Source organism: Ranitomeya imitator, chromosome 3, assembly GCF_032444005.1.
Source record: "Ranitomeya imitator isolate aRanImi1 chromosome 3, aRanImi1.pri, whole genome shotgun sequence".
In the NCBI taxonomy this organism is placed as follows: Eukaryota; Metazoa; Chordata; class Amphibia; order Anura; family Dendrobatidae; genus Ranitomeya; species Ranitomeya imitator.
This window is the reverse complement of record NC_091284.1, coordinates 818735784-818756298: the sequence shown is the minus strand read 5'-3', so window position 1 is coordinate 818756298 and position 20515 is coordinate 818735784. Positions and strand designations below refer to the sequence as shown.

At 48.2% G+C, this 20515-nt stretch overlaps 1 protein-coding gene across 1 annotated transcript in view; it reads right to left on the bottom strand.

Moving 5' to 3' along the window:
• GAB2 (GRB2 associated binding protein 2) overlaps positions 1-20515 on the bottom strand; it is a 165457-nt gene extending 144942 nt beyond the window's left edge. The window contains exon 1 of the mRNA XM_069759349.1: positions 20129-20515. Within this exon, the coding sequence (XP_069615450.1) occupies positions 20129-20200 (72 nt within the window). The 5' untranslated portion in view covers positions 20201-20515. The remainder of the gene's footprint in view (positions 1-20128) is intronic.

Here is a 20515-nt window from a genome sequence, read left to right as displayed (position 1 = left end):
CGAGCCCAAGACAAATTAAGATCCACAGAGCCGAGCCCAAAACAAAAAAGGCCCACGGAGCCAAGCCAAAGACTAAAAAAGGTCTACAGAGCCGAGTCCAAGACTAAAAAGGTCCACAGAGCCGAGCCCATGACAAAAAAGGTCCACAGAGCTGAGCCCATGACAAAAAAAGGCCCACAGAGCCAAGCCAAAGACTAAAAAGGTCCACAGAGCCAAGCCCAAGTCAGAAAAAAGGCCCATGGAGCCAAGCCAAAGACTAAAAAAGGTTCTCAGAGCCGAGTCCAAGGCTAAAAAGGTCCACAGATCCGAGCCCATGACAAAAAAAGGTCCACAGAGCTGAGCCCATGACAAAAAAAGGCCCAAGGAGCCAAGCTAAAGACAAAAAAAGGTCCACAAAGCCGAGGTCAAGACAAAAAAAAAAAAAGAAAAAAAAAAAAAAGGTTCACGGAGCCAAGCTCAAGACAAAATCCTTCACCTTCCCAACCACCTTGAAACATATCTTTACTACTGAGGGTCCACTACTGTTCTTTATGATCCCAAGACACTTGGAGGAGGTGCCGTCCACTATGGAGCTCGTGCCCTTCTCAGCTATGTTGGAGGGTTTCATGCCCTGAAGGTGTCTGGCCTGGTTTCTTGCCTCCATGTCTTGTGATGACCCAGCACTGTACTTTGTGGACATTAGTACATCTTTGCTCGTGTCCTTCTTTGATTCCTAGTTTTATACACTAAAGGAGGGCTTTGTGTCCCCCAACGAAAGAGTGATAATTCAGCTTGGGCATTTATACGTTAAAAAGGAGTTTTTCCAGTTCATATTTTTTGGTACGGCGCTTAGTGCCCCCAAAGTTTTAGAAAAGTGCCTCTATTTTCCAAAACGGCCGTGCATCTCATTACATTGTGACAATATGATCCCATAATGAAGGAGGGCTAGTTAGTTCCCGGTCTATGGGTCATTACTAGCGGCGGACGGTCCGTTCAGTAGCAGGGAACGCACATGCACAATCCACCTGTATTTAGTACCTTCTGCGCATGCGTCAACCCCTCGTCGGCGCGCATGCTTGAGGCCAGAAAACACTTAATTTACAGACAAGCAGAAATCTGGTAAAACTGAGAGGAATTGAAAGCCAAGGAAGTTTGGAAAGTTGCAAAACTTCTCACTGGGCAACGAGTAAGTGGAATTTACACAAACCCCAGTAATTTTTGGCACCTGCAGTCCTATGTAACGCTGTCGATCCTGATGTGCCAAGTAACAGACGTTCACATGGAAATTCCCTGCAATTTTGTATCGTACGCCCGGATCTGGCAACTTATTACCTTCAGGCTGAAGCTGAACCCCGGCATCAAAGTGACAGTGCGTAATAACGGAGGGGTGCCCTGGCATGGGGGGCGCCTGCTCTCCGGCTCACATTTCCGTGGCGGCCATCACATCGCCGCTCAGACAATGGCCATGATGACGGGTTATTGGGACCAGATGAGGAGCCATTGTGCGAGGCTTTTGTTTGTGGAGACAGATAAACATCCCATTAGTGCCGGGCGCGCCGGGCCAATGTGCCGCATCGTTTATAGGATCGGGGGAAGGGATTTATTGGTTTCTCTGGTTTTATAGGATCATTATCCAGCGCAAGACTCAACAACAAGTCCAAGTCAGCACCAAGGACAGCGCCAGCCATGCCTGTAGGGCAATTATGGGATTTCTGCCACCAGAACGAGCAAAGGGAGTCGAAGAAGATTAGAAAAACATGGCTGACAGCTTCCACAAACAGCGCCCCGCCTGTGCACAGGTTGTGTCTGGTATTACAGCGTAGCTCCATTAAAGACTGTGAGGTCAGGATATATAAAAGGGAGGAGGACGACCCTGTAATCCGAGCGTCGGACCCGCTTATGGCTCACAGGCGACATCATTAAAGCCAATGGGTGTAAAGAAGAATATTAATCCGCTCCACCCAGTTCTCCAGACTGAGACGAGGAGACGTCGCATCATAAACGTGAAGCGCAGAACTTAGTGTCCCGGGAGCATTGTAGGGTCGAGGGTGGAGCAATGTGTCAGGATATTAGAAGAAAAGGACTGACAACCGACAACCAGTCCCAGAACAACGGAGACATTTGTATGGAGAGAACTAAGTGTTCGTCATACAAATCAGCAGCAAAGCGGATTATTACCGAGGGCGAAACTCACAGGCGAGCGAGGCAGCAAATATAGGACCCAAGGACCCCAAGGACATATTTCAGAAATTATTACGCTCTCACTGCATGCACTAACACAGCCCTGTTTCAACGTCCTCAGCGTGCAACGTCCTCAGCGTGCAACGTCCTCAGCGTGCAACACCCTCAGCCTGCAACGTCCTCAGCGTGCAACACCCCCAGCGTGCAACGTCCTCAGCGTGCAACGTCCTCAGCGTGCAACGTCCTCAGCGTGCAACGTCCTCAGCCTGCAACACCCTCAGCCTGCAACGTCCTCAGCGTGCAACACCCTCAGCCTGCAACACCCTCAGCGTGCAACATCCTTAGCCTGCAACGTCCTCAGCCTGCAACACCCTCAGCCTGCAACACCCTCAGCGTGCAACGTCCTCAGCGTGCAACACCCTCAGCCTACAACACCCCCAGCGTGCAACGTCCTCAGCGTGCAACGTCCTCAGCGTGCAACGTCCTCAGCGTGCAACGTCCTCAGCGTGCAACGTCCTCAGCGTGCAACACCCTCAGCCTGCAACGTCCTCAGCCTGCAACACCCCCAGCGTGCAACGTCCTCAGCGTGCAACGTCCTCAGCGTGCAACGTCCTCAGCGTGCAACGTCCTCAGCGTGCAACGTCCTCAGCCTGCAACACCCTCAGCCTGCAACGTCCTCAGCGTGCAACACCCTCAGCCTGCAACACCCTCAGCGTGCAACATCCTTAGCCTGCAACGTCCTCAGCCTGCAACACCCTCAGCCTGCAACACCCTCAGCGTGCAACGTCCTCAGCGTGCAACACCCTCAGCCTACAACACCCCCAGCGTGCAACGTCCTCAGCGTGCAACGTCCTCAGCGTGCAACGTCCTCAGCGTGCAACGTCCTCAGCGTGCAACGTCCTCAGCCTGCAACACCCTCAGCCTGCAACACCCTCAGCCTGCAACGTCCTCAGCGTGCAACACCCTCAGCCTGCAACACCCTCATCGTGCAACGTCCTCAGCCTGCAACGTCCTCAGCCTGCAACACCCTCAGCCTGCAACACCCTCAGCGTGCAACGTCCTCAGCGTGCAACACCCTCAGCCTACAACACCCTCAGCGTGCAACGTCCTCAGCGTGCAACACCCTCAGCGTGCAACGTCCTCAGCGTGCAACACCCTCAGCGTGCAACACCCTCAGCCTGCAACGTCCTCAGCGTGCAACACCCCCAGCGTGCAACGTCCTCAGCGTGCAACGTCCTCAGCGTGCAACGTCCTCAGCCTGCAACACCCTCAGCCTGCAACGTCCTCAGCGTGCAACACCCTCAGCCTGCAACACCCTCAGCGTGCAACGTCCTCAGCCTGCAACGTCCTCAGCCTGCAACACCCTCAGCCTGCAACACCCTCAGCGTGCAACGTCCTCAGCGTGCAACACCCTCAGCCTACAACACCCTCAGCGTGCAACGTCCTCAGCGTGCAACACCCTCAGCGTGCAACGTCCTCAGCGTGCAACACCCTCAGCGTGCAACACCCTCAGCGTGCAACACCCTCAGCGTGCAACACCCTCAGCGTGCAACACCTTCAGCATGCAACGTCCTCAGCGTGCAACACCCTCAGCGTGCAACACCCTCAGCGTGCAACACCGCTGCAAGCGTTTTCTTTCCTATGTGCATTATTCCTATACAACGACATGAAGCAGATCATCTCCGAGCTGGGACGCGACCATGTTCAACAGCTCCGCACTGGTACTTCGGATCTAAAAAGTCTACACACTCTTGATCAAATGCGAGGTTTTCCAATGCAAGAAAAAAAAAAAATCCTAAGAAGAATCATTTCAGAACTTTCCACCTTTGATATCACCCATAATTTGTACAAATCCGCCAAGAAAACTAAAATAATTTTGACATGGAAAATAAAAATAATATGGTTGCATAAGTGCGAGTACCCTGTTCTATTTGAGGATGGGGTTATGTTCAGATTCAGCCGATCACACTTAGGCCAAGTTCACACTGGGAGTTTTTACGGTGTTTTTTTTCTCTGCAACAAAACCAGAGTGCTTGGCAGGAAAGATGCGGCACAAAAGCAGGTTTTGCTGTGTTTTTTTTTGCAGCGTTTTTGGTGCTTTTTTATGTGTTTTTTTTTTTCAAATCAATGCAATGGTTGAAAAATACTGAAAATAAAACGCTGAAAGAATTTACATGCTCTATGTCCAAAAAAAAAAAAAAAACAAGCAAAGCACAAAATGCGAAGGACAAAAAACCCAAGCTGTGTGCAAGAGACTTCTGAAATCTGAGACATGGCTGGTACTGTCAAATGCAGCTGAAAATTAGCATAAAAAAGCAGCAAAAACACCCAGTGTGAACTTAGCTTTACCCTCATAGCAGTCAGAGCACGGCCGCCATCATTTACAGTGATTCTGATTAACCCCATAGAAAGTTTCGATGTTCCGGGAGGATTATCCTGACATTTCCTTAGTTGCATTTTACAGTAAAATCCATGGTGCTTAAACAGCCGACAACACAGCAAAGGAACCTCATTATAGAAATGTATCAGTCAGAAGAAGGGTATGAAACATTTCCAAAGCATTATAGACACTGAAGATTTATCAAGAAGTGGCTTAAAATTTGGCACAATAGTGAAATTACCTAGAACTGGACATCCCTCAAATGTATGAAAAACAAGAAGGAAATTGGTTACCAGGAGGCTACCAAGAGGCCTACAGAAACATTAAAGGAGCTGCAGGAAAGTCAGGTTAGTCCTGATTGTGTCCTGTATGGGACAATCTCCTGTAGTCTTCTTATTTGTGGTCTATGGGGTCAGGAGGCAAGACGGAAGCCTTTTCTTACAATGAAAATCATGCAAGCCCGGCTGCGTTTTGACAAAACCTACATCAAGTCTGCCAAAGCCATGTGGGAAAGAGTGTTCTGGACTGATGAGAACAAGGGGTGATATTTTCTGGCCATAATTCCAAAAGGTGTAAAGCTAAGACTGCACATAACCAAAAGATCACCATACCTACAGTGAGGCATGGCGGAGGCAGCACTGTGCGCTTTGGGGCTACTTTTTGGCAGCTGGAACAGGAACTTAGGTCATGGAGGAGGGAATTAATCAATTTTCCAACCAACAAAACTGAAGAGGAGGAGGAATTTCACCTTTCAGCAGACAAAGCCCCCAAGCGACCTCCAAATTACCAAAAGAAGATGAGTTTTGGAAGAATCCAGATCCAAATTCAAGTGACAATCTGTGACCTGAAGAGGGTGCTGACAGATGTGGAGCTGGTGCAAGGAAGAGCAGCAAAGACCTTCAACTCTAATTGTGCCCCACCGATAGACTCCGACGAAAAAAGACTGAATGCTGTAATAAAGTCAAAGGAACGTCAACCAGGTATTAATATAAGGGTGTGCAGATTTATGCAATCACATTATTTCTTCATTTTTCCACCTGAAAAAAATGTCAGTGTATTTTTACACACATATGACGAAAACCTGGGATGTTAACAGGGGTGTGTAGACTTTTTAGATCCACCAGCAATAAACTCCTAGAACTTACAGATGACTAGGGAAGGGTCATGCGAGTCTTTTTGGCTCTGCCGATTGGCTACCATAGCTCAGATGGCTGACATTTATCGCCCCCTTGATGGGCACTTTTTAAAGGGTCTGAATTAGCACCATTTTTTTTTTTTTAAAGGGAACTGTATCCCTTTAAAAAAAACACCTAAATTGCTCCAAGCCTTCCTGTCCGCCAGATACGTTGAGCCTAGGATGAGCAGCGGATGGCGCAGCGGCCATAATTTCAGCACCGCCCGCACTTGGCACAGACGCCGTGTCGTTGGGACGGTCGGCGGAGACTCGGTGTAAATTATGCAGAATGTAATTTGCTTTCATGGAAAAGGAAAAAAAAACATTCTAGGAAAAGCGAGAACGCGAGCGCGAGCTGGAGGAGGTAATTAGAGGACAGACGACGAGATCGTGACGGTGGGTCTCATGTCCGTGCACATCCGGAGCCACTGGCCCAACACCTGGGGGTCCACAACCCTCCCGTCCTCTGGGGGTGCCAGATCCAACATCCTTTTTGGTAATATCAGTCCCGGAGTCTTTGGTGTCTCTGTCTGTGACATGGTGGTTACTTCAGGACCCCCTTCAGGCATGTGTCCCTGGTGGTCCTGCTTCCTCTGCCCCCCCCCCAGTCGGGTCACAGTAAGCCGCACTGGCCCCTATAAATATACAATAATCTGCCGTATCATCCGAATGCCAGAGACGTGACACAGCGGCCATGTGCGGCCCCCCGCCCGATATAAGAGCACACACCGCCATCGATCCCGCACCATCATTAACCCTCTAGAATCCAGGTCTATTTACAAAAGGAAAAGGGGCAGCCTGCCTGGTAAAGGGAAAAGCGATCCACCACTAGCCCACCAGGGAACTAGCCCATTACTGATGCACGGGTAAACAGGTGATACATTGCCACAGATGGCTACACTTGTAAGTTTCCACTTCTGGCCGACCAGTGAACAGTTTGTGGGGTCCCCGGCGGTGCAAGGAAGAGGCCAAGTGTTCCCACCACCAGACGGTAGACCACCCGTTTCTTGTAGTTGGCCACCAGGGAACTAGAGAAGGATTCCCATTTTGTTCAGGAGAACATTTCCCACCGCTGCAGGGTCCTGTACGGAGCGATAACGCTGCCACCATCCCACCAGGGACCATACACGTCCTCTATAAAACAGCCACTGATGGCACGGACGTCACCAAGGCCCGGAGACACGAGCCGGCGCAGACAATATTAGAACCTGATACTATCTGCAGATAAGTAACGCTTCCCTCCCGGTCCGCCATCTGCTCCGGGGTCTGCAGACCTCGTGTCACCCAGCTGTCTCCCACCACTGCTTCATTAGTGGCCAGGGAGCCACGTGGCGGTGTCTGACGGTCACATTCATAGTCACAACCCAGATATTATATATTATTTTCTGCAGACAAAGCAAAATCTGCAATAGACTTTGGGGTAGACGAGAGCCCCCCGCAGAGGACAGCGGGGGAAGGGTCCTATTGATCAGGGAGGACATGCGATGATGGGAGGCCGGCGGTATTGATGAAGGTTCCTGCATTTCCAGGCCCAGGGGAGCGACGTCCTCGCTAATCCTCTCCTGTTACTGCATTAAAGTGCCATTCCCTTTACACGTGCACAAAGCCCCCCTAAAAAGGGCACTAATGGATCTGCCGATAGGTGGGCCAGCTGCGCCGTTAACCCTTCGATCAACACCGACTCCACGAGACGGCTGACGCGCACCTTCTTTATATAGCGTGTCCTAAAAATATACACGGAGCAGAGGCGAACGCGTCATTTCAGCTCGGAATTAAAGGGGTTGTCTCCACATTTAAGGACAGCGTTTTATTTCCAGATTTAAATGCATGCATTCTGGCTAAACAATTCTTGTGATTGGAATTCATTAAAAAATATCACACAGTTTGTCTTCTGTAACCTCCTGTCAATTACTGGCTGCAGAATGAGTAAACTGAGAATCCGTCAGCGAGCTCCTTCTGACTGTCCAATAGGAGGGTTATTCGCTCTTATCTGTCTTTTTCTGTTATCTGTCTTTTTCCGAGTTCTTCTCAGCTGATTTATGACCACAAACTGGATCAAAACTGAATACGTCAGGAAGCAAAAAGCCTGTAAATAGCCCTAAATACTGAACTGATGCGACGTTCTGCGAGAGCAGGACTGAAGGGGTGGAGTCAGGCGAGTCGCTATGTCATGCCCCGCCCCTAAGGTACGGCACTGGGCACACCGCAGATATCAGGTCTGATGGACAGGTCCTTTAAGATATTGTATTAGTTTAAATTCCCAGATCACAAAGTCACCGAGGCCGGAAACAAATGACAAACTCAGCTCTGCTACATCTTTTCCGTATAGTGGAAGGAGGGGGGAGGGAGGAACTGCAAAGTTATGCTATTCATGGACATTATAATATGGCAAGGGGGAGGGACGGACAACAACGACACCTTGAGAAAGTGAGTAACAATCCGCCGAGATCAGAACACGGGGTTGTGAGCGAATGTTGTAGAGAAGAAATTTAGGAAAATAAATAAACGGAAGCAAAACCGACTGTGCAGTGTTCAACCACCATTACATAGTGCCCGCACAATAACACAATACTGCCATACAGCGCCCACACGCGATACTGCCATACAGCGCCCACACGCGATTCTGCCATACAGCGCCCACACGCAATTCTGCCATACAGCGCCCACACGCAATTCTGCCATACAGCGCCCACACGCGATACTGCCATACAGCGCCCACACGCGATACTGCCATACAGCGCCCACACGCGATACTGCCATACAGCGCCCACACGCGATACTGCCATACAGCGCCCACACGCGATTCTGCCATACAGCGCCCACACGCAATTCTGCCATACAGCGCCCACACGCAATTCTGCCATACAGCGCCCACACGCGATACTGCCATACAGCGCCCACACGCGATACTGCCATACAGCGCCCACACGCGATACTGCCATACAGTGGTCCCCACACATGATACTGCCATGCAGTGCCCACACACTATTCTGCCATACAGCGCCCACACGCGATACTGCCATACAGTGGTCCCCACACATGATACTGCCATGCAGTGCCCACACACTATTCTGCCATACAGCGCCCACACACTATTCTGCCATACAGTGCCCACACACTATTCTGTCATACAGTGCCCACACACTTTTCTGCCATACAGTGCCCACACACTATTCTGCCATACAGTGCCCACACATGATTCTGCCATGCTGTGCCCACAGACAATTCTGCCATACAGTGCCTGCCAGCACACCACTAAATAATGCCCACATAATACCTCCTGTGTCCACACACACGATACTGCCATTGCCATGCAGTGCCCACACACAATACTGCCATTAGGTGCCCACACACAATTCTGCCATGCAGTGCCCACACACGATTCTGTCATACAGTCCCTGCCAGCACACCACTAAATAATGCCCACATACTTCCAGTGTCCACACACTCCCACATACTACTGCTATACAACCCCAATACAAAGTACACACATAATACTGTCATACTGGCCACACACACACTTCTACATAAAACTGCCACAAAACTGTGTTAATACCACTAAAAAATGCTCACGTAAAACTGCCATTGTCCTAAAAGCGTGACACTGCCCACATAATACTGCCATACAATGCTCACATTCCTAGATAATACTGCCATACAGTGTCCTAAAACCACTACATAATGGCCAGACAATACTGCCATACAGTGCCCAAAACACTCAATGCCCACAATGCTGCTAAATAGTGCACATACAACTACATAATGCCCATGTAATACAGTGCCCACACACTAGTATATAACACTGCCATACAGTGCCCAAACACTACATAATGCCGCATATTTCTGCCAGTGTCCATAATGCTCATCTAATAGTCGTACACTGGCAAAATACCGCTACATAATTCACTCTTCTCGCTACACACTGCCAACATAATATTGCTGCATAGTGGGCAAACCTCATTACATTAAAACATAATACCGCCATAGAGTGCCCAACAACCACTGCATAATGCCAACATAATGGCCAGCAGGACGGTGGTGAGGAGGCTGCGCAGGGTACGTGCCCCCTTTGCTCGTATAGAAGACATGACACACATCGTGTTATGATGGAGATTGGGGTTGGAGACCCCCACAGCGTTACGCGTCACAAGCCCCTAGAGCTGCCGGTGACACCAGTCCGGGTGATGATGTGTGCGAGCGGTCTGTGCCCCCCCAGACAGGAGCAGGAAGCGGCACTAGGGGCCCGGTGACAGGAGTTGTCAGAGACCAGATCACATTACACATAAGGGGTCCGCAACCCAACATCTGCCAATGCCCCACAAACATGGAGGAACGGACACGATCGCCAGCAATCGGGCGCGACGTGGCATTTGCTGGGTTTGCACCAGTCCAGCCTTCAGGCGTCACTGGGGGTCTAGTCTTTGTCTGGAGGTCTGTTATTACAGCGGACCGGTCATTTCAGGTGACTGCAGAATACGCTGTGATCTGCCTGTACAGGAGGAAGATCATCAGTTCTGCATTATTCATTCATTTTCCCCTGTGGAGGCTTCATCTCTAATTTCCAGTTGTCTCTGAGCTGGTGGGTGTAGACTAGCTGCTATAATGTCTCCCATACACAGCACACACGAGGGATTCCTGCTCACCAGCCTCTACATAGCAAGTTCAGAAGCAGCATGGAGGAGATTACACAGAAGTACTAAGCAGTGTAGTTGTGAATCCAGCTCTGAGGCCAGATAACACTTAGTGAGAAGCAGAGAGATTATGCTCTCAGGTTCCCTTTTCCTCAGACTTCTATACGCAGCTGTAATCTAATCCCTCAGTGATCAGGCAGTTCTCGGGGCAGCACGGTGGCGCAGTGGTTAGCACTGCAGCTTTGCAGCGCTGGGGTCCTGGGCTCGAATCCCACCCAGGACAACATCTGCAAAGAGTTTGTATGTTCTCTCCGTGTTTGCATGGGTTTCCTCTGGGTTCTCCGGTTTCCTCACACATTCAAAAGACATACTGATAGGGAATTTAGATTGTGAGCCCCATCGGGGACAGTGATGATAATGTGTGCAAACTGTAAAGCGCTGCGGAATATGTTAGCGCTATATAAAAATAAAGATTATTTATTATTATTTATTCTCATTTTATCCAGGGCAATTCTTTAGCATTTTTTCCCAGAGTGACTTAAGAGGCAGAGGAGGAGAACGATAGAAAGAAGGGGGGGGGGGGGGGCAGGAGGAGTAACGGTAGAAAGGGGAGTGGGTGAGAACGGTAGAAGGGAAAGAGGGGAGGAGGTTGGGAGGATAACGGTAGAAAGAAGGGGGGGGGGCAGGAGGAGTAACGGTAGAAAGGGGAGTGGGTGAGAACGGTAGAAGGGAAAGAGGGGAGGAGGTTGGGAGAATAACGGTAGAAAGGGGGGGGGACGGAAGGATAACGGTAGAAAGGGGGGAGAGAAGGATAATGGTACAAAGGGGGGGGGGGCAGGAGGATAACGGTAGAAAGGGGGGAGAGAAGGATAATGGTACAAAGGGGGGGGGGTCGGGAGGATAACGGTAGAAAGGGGGGAGAGAAGGATAATGGTACAAAGGGGAGGGAGGACGGGAGGATAACGGTAGAAAGGGGGGAGAAAAGGATAATGGTACAAAGGGGGGGGGACGGGAGGATAACGGTAGAAAGGGGGGAGAGAAGGATAATGGTACAAAGGGGGGGGACGGGAGGATAACGGTAGAAAGGGGGGAGAGAAGGATAATGGTACAAAGGGGGGGGGGACGGGAGGATAACGGTAGAAAGGGGGGAGAGAAGGATAATGGTACAAAGGGGGGGGGGGAACGGAAGGATAACGGTAGAAAGGGGGGAGAAAAGGATAATGGTACAAAGGGGGGGGACGGGAGGATAACGGTAGAAAGGGGGGAGAGAAGGATAATGGTACAAAGGGGGGGGGGGACGGGAGGATAACGGTAGAAAGGGGGGAGAGAAGGATAATGGTACAAAGGGGGGGGGACGGAAGGATAACGGTAGAAAGGGGGGAGAGAAGGATAATGGTACAAAGGGGGGGGACGGGAGGATAACGGTAGAAAGGGGGGAGAGAAGGATAATGGTACAAAGGGGAGGGAGGACGGGAGGATAACGGTAGAAAGGGGGGAGGGAAGGATAATGGTAGAAATGGGGAGGGAAGGAGAAAGGGGGAGGGAAGGAGAATGGTAGAATGGGGGAGGGGGAAGGGAGGATAACGGTAGAAAGGGGGGAGGAGGACAGTAGGATAACGGTAGAAAGGGGGGACGACTGTAGGATAACGGTAGAAAGGGGGGGAAGGAGAACGGTAGAAAGGGGGGAGGAGGACGGGAGGATAACGGTAGAAAGGGGGGGAGGGAAGGATAACGGTAGAAAGAGGGAGGGGGATGGGAGAACGGTAGAAGGGGGGAGGGAAGGAGAAAGGGGGAGGGAAGGAGAACGGTACAAAGGGGGAGAGAAGGAGAACAGTAGAATGGGGGGAGGAAAGGAGAAGGGGGGAGGAAAGGAGAAGGGGGGAGGGAAGGAGAATGGTGGAAAAAGGGGAGGGAAGGAGAACGGTAGAATGGGGGAAGGGAAGGAGAAAGGGGGGGACGGAAGGATAACGGTAGAAAGGGGGGGATGGGAGGATAACGGTAGAAAGGGGGAGGGGGATGGGAGAACGGTAGAAGGGGGGAGGGAAGGAGAAAGGGGGAGGGAAGGAGAACGGTACAAAGGGGGAGAGAAGGAGAACAGTAGAATGGGGGGAGGAAAGGAGAAGGGGGGAGGGAAGGAGAACGGTGGAAAAAGGGGAGGGAAGGAGAACGGTAGAATGGGGGAAGGGAAGGAGAAAGGGGGGGACGGAAGGATAACGGTAGAAGGGGGGGACGGAAGGATAACGGTAGAAAGGGGAGGGAAGAACGGTAGTAAGGGGGAGGGAAGGAGAACGATAGAAAGGGAGAGGGAAGGAGAACAGTAGAAATGGGGGAGGGAAGGAAACGGTAGAAAGGGGGAGGGAAGGAGAAAGTGGGAGGGAAGGAGAATGGTAGAAAGGGGGAAGGAGAATGGTAGAATGGGGGGAGAGAAGGAGAAAGGGCGGAGGGAAGGATAACGGGAGAAAGGGGGGGGGAGGGAAGGAGAACGGTAGAAAGGGGGGGAGGGAAGGAGAACGGTAGAAAGGGGGAGGGAAGGATAACGGTAGAAAGGGGGGAGGAGAACAGTAGGATAACGGTAGAAAGGGGGGGAAGAACGGTAGAAAGGGGGGAGGAGGAGGATGGGAGGATAACGGTAGAAAGGGGGGGAGGGAAGGATAACGGTAGAAAGGGGAGGGGGATGGGAGGATAACGGTAGCTAGGGGGGAGGGAAGGATAACGGTAGAAAGGGGGAGGGGGATGGGAGAACGGTAGAAGGGGGGAGGGAAAAAGAACAGTAGAAGGGGGAGGGAAGGAGAAAGGGGGGAGGGAAGGATAACGGTAAAAAGGGGGGAGGGAAGGATAACGGTACAAAGGGGGGAGGGAAGGAGAACGGTAGAATGGGGGGAGGGAAGGAGAACGGTAGAATGGGGGGAGGGAAGGAGAACGGTAGAATGGGGGGAGGGAAGGAGAACGGTAGAATGGGGGGAGGGAAGGAGAACGGTAGAATGGGGGGAGGGAAGGAGAACGGTAGAATGGGGGGAGGGAAGGAGAACGGTAGAAAGGGGGGAGGGAAGGAGAACGGTAGAAAGGGGGGAGAGAAGGAGAACGGTAGAAAGGGGGGAGAGAAGGAGAACAGTAGAAATGGGGGAGGGAAGGAGAAAGTGGGAGGGAAGGAGAATGGTAGAAAGGGGGAAGGAAGGAGAATGGTAGAATGGGGGGGAGGGAAGGAGAACGGTAGAAAGGGGGGAGAGAAGGAGAACAGTAGAAATGGGGGAGGGAAGGAGAAAGTGGGAGGGAAGGAGAATGGTAGAAAGGGGGAAGGAAGGAGAATGGTAGAATGGGGGGGAGGGAAGGAGAAAGGGGGGAGGGAAGGATAACGGTAGAAAGGGGGGAGGGAAGGAGAAAGGGGGAGGGAAGGATAACGGTAGAAAGGGGGGAGGGAAGGATAACGGTAGAAAGGGGGGAGGGAAGGAGAACGGTAGAAAGGGGGAGGGAAGGAGAATGGTCGAATGGGGGGAAGGAGAAAGGGAAGGAGAACAGTAGAAAGGGGGAGGGAAGGAGAATGGTCGAATGGGGGGAAGGAGAAAGGGAAGGAGAACAGTTTAATGGGGGAGGGAAGGAGAACGGTAGAATGGGGGGAGGGAAGGAGAACGGTAGAAAGGGGGAGGGAAAAATGGTAGAAAGGGGGAGGGAAGGAGAACGGTAGAAAGGGGGAGGGAAAAATGGTAGAAAGGGGGAGAGAAGGAGAACAGTTTAATGGGGGAGGGAAGGAGAACGGTAGAATGGGGGGAGGGAAGGAGAACGGTAGAAAGGGGGAAGGAAGTAGAAAAAAAGAGGAGGGAAGGAGAACTGTAGAATGGGGGAAGGGAAGGAGAATGGGGGAGGGAAGAACGGTAGAAAGGGGGGAGGGAAAGAGAAAGGGGGGGACAGAAGGATAACGGTAGAAAGGGGGGATGGAAGGAGAAAGGGTGGAGGGAAGGAGAACAGTAGAAAGGGGGAGGGAAGGAGAAAGGGGGAGGGAAGGAGAACGGTATAAAGGGGGAGGGAAGGAGAAAAGGGGAGGGAAGAATGGTAGAATGGGGGGACGGAAGGAGAAGGGGGAGGGAAGGAAAATGGTAGAATGAGGAGGGAAGGAGAAAAGGAGAAAGGGGGAGGGAAGGAGAACGGTAGAATGTGGGAGGGAAGTAGAATGGAGGGAGGGAAGGAGAACGGTAGAATGGGGAGGGAAGGAGAATGAGGGAGGGAAGGAGAAAGGGGAGAGGGAAGGAAAACAGTAGAAGGGGGAGAGGGAAGGAGAACGGTAGAAAGGGGGGAGGGAAAGAACAGTAGAAAGTGGGGGAGAAAAGGATAAACGGTTGAGGGGGGGGGGGGGCTGGAGGAGAAACAGAAAGAGGGGGAGGGGCCGGGTGGAGAACAGGGAGGAGAAAATGGCTCATAAGTGCAGAAGGAATCATACTTCTCTGATATTAGTTTCTTCTATTCCCTATAATATTGATACTTGCACATTTTGCAGAGATCACAGGGACCATTTAGCTGCTCGGGACTCAAACAGTTGTAGATTGAATGTATTTTCCTTGTGTAGATCATATACCACTTTCCACCTTTTCGTTCTTACTGATGAGAAGCTCATACGTAGACAGGTGCAAAAATTAAACTGAATAGAGACATTGCAGTCCTATGTAAAACTATAGATGTTTGCACAAGGATATTTTTAAAAAAAAATAGAAGCACGAACATGGTAATGAAATAAAGCGCGAGCCTCATGCTGGTCCATTGTCATTTTCCTTTGCAGAGATTATCAGGTGTCACCATAAGCACAATCATAGGACGACACCGGACAGCGGGAACAAGGCTCCAGTCTGTCGCCGATTATACTGCGATTACAAAAGAATAGCAACACGGTCCCTGGAGAAGACCAGCGATAGATATGTATATATTGTCCAGCATGTAATGCAGAGGTGGGTGGCATCTCCTCCCCATACAGCAGCCTGTACGTGTCCATTCCCTGCCTTTAATAACTTTTCATACTTCAATAAATCCATCAGGAATAAAAGAAATAAATAGAAAAATAAGAGGGGAGAGGAGGGGGATGAAGCTGCAGTATGTTGCTCTATGGGAGAGAGTAAACTGTGAGAGGGGAAGAGGAGCAGCGAGGAAGAGACCGCCCAGTACAAAATGAAGTGTCTGCCCACTCTGCAAGCAAGTACTCTGAGCGCCCTCTAGTGGTGAACTCCGACAGGCAGAATTGTATCATTTACCTGTATGACTGCAGGGGTTTTGGTGCTTTTTATCCAGAAAGCGATGATTCGACCGTTCATAAGAAATATACTAAAACTCTGAGGCTCAATGTAGCACTATATTTCCTACATGTATTAGTATATCGCAAATATATAACGGCAGCTTAATTTCTTGGAAAAAAAGTCCCCGACTTCCATATACGATGATTAATTACAATATATGAACTTTATAACATGAAGACGACGACATCCTTTATTAGTGGCAGCAGAAACGTATCACAGACCAATAACTGAGATAACCATCATTTCATCACAAGTAAAATTAATAAAAAAAATGAAAAGTATTCCTCAAAGATAAATGGCTGCAATCACAGGAGGGAACAAAATACTAATAAAGGGAGCAGTGACAATATACCCAGATATTGGGAGGTAGATATTAGGGACCCAAAGAGGCAGTATTACAGCAGTTGTATTCTTGTACATAGGGGACAGTATTATAGCAGTTATATTCTTGTACATAGGGAGCAGTATTATAGTAGTTATATTCTTGTAAATAGGGGCAGTATTATAGCAGTTATATTCTTGTAAATAGGGGCAGTATTATAGCAGTTATATTCTTGTAAATAGGGGCAGTATTATAGCAGTTATATTGTAAATAGGGGCAGTATTATAGCAGTTATATTCTTGTAAATAGGGGCAGTATTATAGCAGTTATATTCTTGTACATAGGATCAGTATTATAGTAGTTATATTCTTGCACATAGGAACAGTATTATAGTAGTTATATTCTTATACATAGAGGCAGTATTATAGCAGTTATATTCTTATACATAGAGGCAGTATTATAGCAGTTATATTCTTATACATAGAGGCAGTATTATAGCAGTTATATTCTTGTACATAGGGGCAGTATTATAGCAGTTATATTCTTGTACATAGGGGCAGTATTATAGCAGTTATATTCTTGTACATAGGGGCAGTATTATAGCAGTTATATTCTTGTACATAGGGGCAGTATTATAGCAGTTATATTCTTGTACATAGGGGCAGTATTATAGCAGTTATATTCTTGTACATAGGGGCAGTATTATAGCAGTTACATTCTTGTACATAGGGGCAGTATTATAGCAGTTACATTCTTGTACATAGGGGCAGTATTATAGCAGTTACATTCTTGTACATAGGAGGCAGTATTATAGCAGTTACAGTCTTGTACATAGGTGGCAGTATTATAGTAGTTATATTCTTGTACATAGGAGGCAGTATTATAGTAGTTATATTCTTGTACATAGGGGCAGTATTATAGTAGTTATATTCTTGTACATGGAGCAGTATTATAGTAGTTATATTCTTGTACATGGGGCAGTATTATAGTAGTTATATTCTTGTACATAGGGGCAGTATTATAGTAGTTATATTCTTGTACATAGGGGCAGTATTATAGTAGTTATATTCTTGTACATAGGAGCAGTATTATAGTAGTTATATTCTTGTACATAGGGGCAGTATTATAGTAGTTATATTCTTGTACATGGGGCAGTATTATAGTAGTTATATTCTTGTACATAGGAGCAGTATTATAGTAGTTATATTCTTGTACATAGGAGCAGTATTATAGTAGTTATATTCTTGTACATGGGGCAGTATTATAGTAGTTATATTCTTGTACATAGGGGCAGTATTATAGTAGTTATATTCTTGTACATAGGAGCAGTATTATAGTAGTTATATTCTTGTACATGGGGCAGTATTATAGTAGTTATATTCTTGTACATAGGGGCAGTATTATAGTAGTTATATTCTTGTACATAGGGGCAGTATTATAGTAGTTATATTCTTGTACATAGGGGCAGTATTATAGTAGTTATATTCTTGTACATAGGGGCAGTATTATAGTAGTTATATTCTTGTACATAGGGGCAGTATTATAGTAGTTATATACTTGTACATAGGAGCAGTATTATAGTTATAGATTTACTACTATATATCTGCTGTTATACATACGAGTACTATAATTCAGCACATTTGTACAAGAATACTAACTCTACATATAATACCAATTCCCATGGACCAAACTCTACATACACAAAGATGTTTGTCATATATTATTGATACTTTTTGAGGTAACTTTTTACCTTGTGTAATTATACTGAATGTGGTATAAATCCTTACATAAATGTAATATGGATGAATATAACGAGTCTTGTATTCTGGCACACTGCTTTAAAAACACTCATTAATTATTAACATTAATAGTTTTGGCAGCTTTGCTCTCAAGCTCCTGGTTTTTCTTTCGTGGCTTCAGAGATCACAATTATCTTAAGAAAATAAATACACAAGAACTTCAGCATTTGTCACTTGGTTACAGTTTTGTCCCAGTCCACCAGTAACATTCACTGCAGACGGAGCGTTTCTTGTATAATCTTCACATTTACATTTATTAGTTTGGATCATTTCTACAGCGATTCTTGAACTATTCTCCTAGTGCTGCCAACTTGTCATGGGTTAAAAAATCCCATTAGGCAAAACCCATAGCAATAACTGATGCGTTTACTGTAGAATATATTGGTTTGTGTGCCGCCACATGGTGCACTATTTTAACAATTCTTCTAATATCATATGGGATGGATTACACCAAGTTCAATTTTCTTATTGGATTGTTATGGAACCTGGGGGCATGGGAATTAATAGATAACCCCCATCATATCCATGCCATATTCTCAGTAACATGAACACTCTCCATCCCCGATAACCACTGCAGCATGAATACATAGAAAGCAGAACATCCTGACAGTGGATGATCCTATTGATTAGAAAGTGATCTTCTACATGGACAATGCAGCGCCAAGGTCATTGGTATCACACACGCACGAGTTCAACATGGTTTCTCAGCCTGTGTCGAAAATTGCACTAGACCACTTCATGGGGAGGGTGTCTACAAGCTTGCGCAAGACCCATCCATAGGGGGGTCTATAAGCTTGCGCTAGACCACTTCATGGGGGGGGTCAACAAGCTTGCGCAAGACCCATCCATAGGGGGGTCTATAAGCTTGCACTAGACCACTTTATGGGGAGGGTGTCTACAAGCTTGCGCTAGACCACTTCATGGGGGTCTACAAGCTTGCACTAGGCCACTTCATGGGGGTCTGCAAGCTTGCGCTAGACCATTTCATGGGGGTCTGCAAGCTTGCACAAGACCACATGAGGGGTGGTCTACAAGGTTGCGCAAGACCCCTCCATAGGCTGGGGTCCATAAATCTGAGACCCACAAGACTCAAGAAGGAAATTAAAAGTTAGTTGTGGTGCCAGCTCTTGGACCCCTAAAATTTAGGATGGCCATTAGTAAGAGAATGGTATTGGCACATCCACTTATTTTTTTAACTCTGCCTAGAATTTACCAAATGCGCAATGTGAATTATTACGCATGGCTTAATTACCACTTTTGACATTTCAGAAATGTGGTTCTCTCTACCGCAGCTCTGGCCTCCATCTTCCCCTTTTAATACATGATCTACCCCATTGGAATATTTTAGAACGACGGCACAAAGGACCCATCATCATTTCCCCTCCAGGTCATTGCAATCTCATCAGGAGTAACACTGACACATCATGAACTGTTGCTACACATAACACTCCACCAGCGCTCAATCTACACCAAATATTATATAACTCTGTAAGAACATCTTTTATATCCCCAGGTAAAATCTCCGGGGAGCCAAGACCAGCACCCATCCTGCTGTACATATGATGGACCCTGTAGAACTAGAGGATGACAGGGGGAGGAAAACAGAAATTGCAGCATCATTCCTGGGAGGATGGTCAAGTAAAATACAATGGGAAATGAATGACGGCTCCATATGTCGGGTGTGGGCTGGTACTTGTAGTCCTACAGCTCCTAAAGAAAAACAAAGCTCCCTACTAATGCAGGGTGGGGATGGCCAAGCATAACAGAGAATGTCCATGTGGTCAGGAGGACAGAGGCTGAGGCCATGTACAGCATCCACACCCTCTTTACAGGCAGATAATTGGGAAATTTCCCACTGGAATGGACATAGGAATTAGCTTCCTGGCTGCACACAGCAGAGATGTATGGTGACTCCAAGCACATTCTTAACCCGCTGCTGACTGTCAAAGGGTTAAACATCCCTTCTTTCCTGCTCAGTCTCCCAAGGGGTTAATGCTGTCACAGCTCAAACCCAACTGGTCAGACTTGTTAAATGGGTGCAAAAAAAACAAAACAAAACAACACATAATATGCACCAAAAAAGCTACCTCCCCCAGGACTGGATTAACCCCAGGGTGCACACTGGTAAAAAAAAAAAAAAAAGTTCAGATTACAGTACAGAGAACTGGAGCTGGGAGTGCTGGCAAGGGAGGGGTTAATAAGTGATGGATCTCCCCCCCCCCCCCACCTGTTTACAATGCAAGCACCTGTGACAGGTGCAAGGCGATCTCCTAACTGTACCCCTCCCCTCCAGTCCTGCCAGACACAATACAATTAATAGTACACCCCCCTCCCAATGCACTATATACTCAGCACCAGGCATCCTACAATCAGAGCTGTTACTTACATATCTCCTCAACTTTTTCTCTGGAGGGGATTTTCTGAGCCAGCCAGCATAGACCACCTCTCCTTCACTCATCCTGAAGGAGACCCCCCTTGGATTTGGATGTGTCAATCAAAGGCAAAAAAATAAATAAAGTGATAAAAGCCTTCCTTATGTGTCAATCCAAAAGCATTGAGGGATGATTAAAGAAGAGGTTTCTTCTGCAGTCCAGTGCCATGAGTGGGGGAGCAGTGCTAGGGGGGCAGCTATGCACAGTGCCCCCTCTGTATGAGGACACAGTGAAGTCACTGTGCTGCTGACTGATCAGTTTTTCCCCTTCATCCTGCACTGCCCCAGTCACTGCTGTCTCCTCTTGTCTTTAGCTCCAGCTGCCTTAGGAAGCAGGAAACT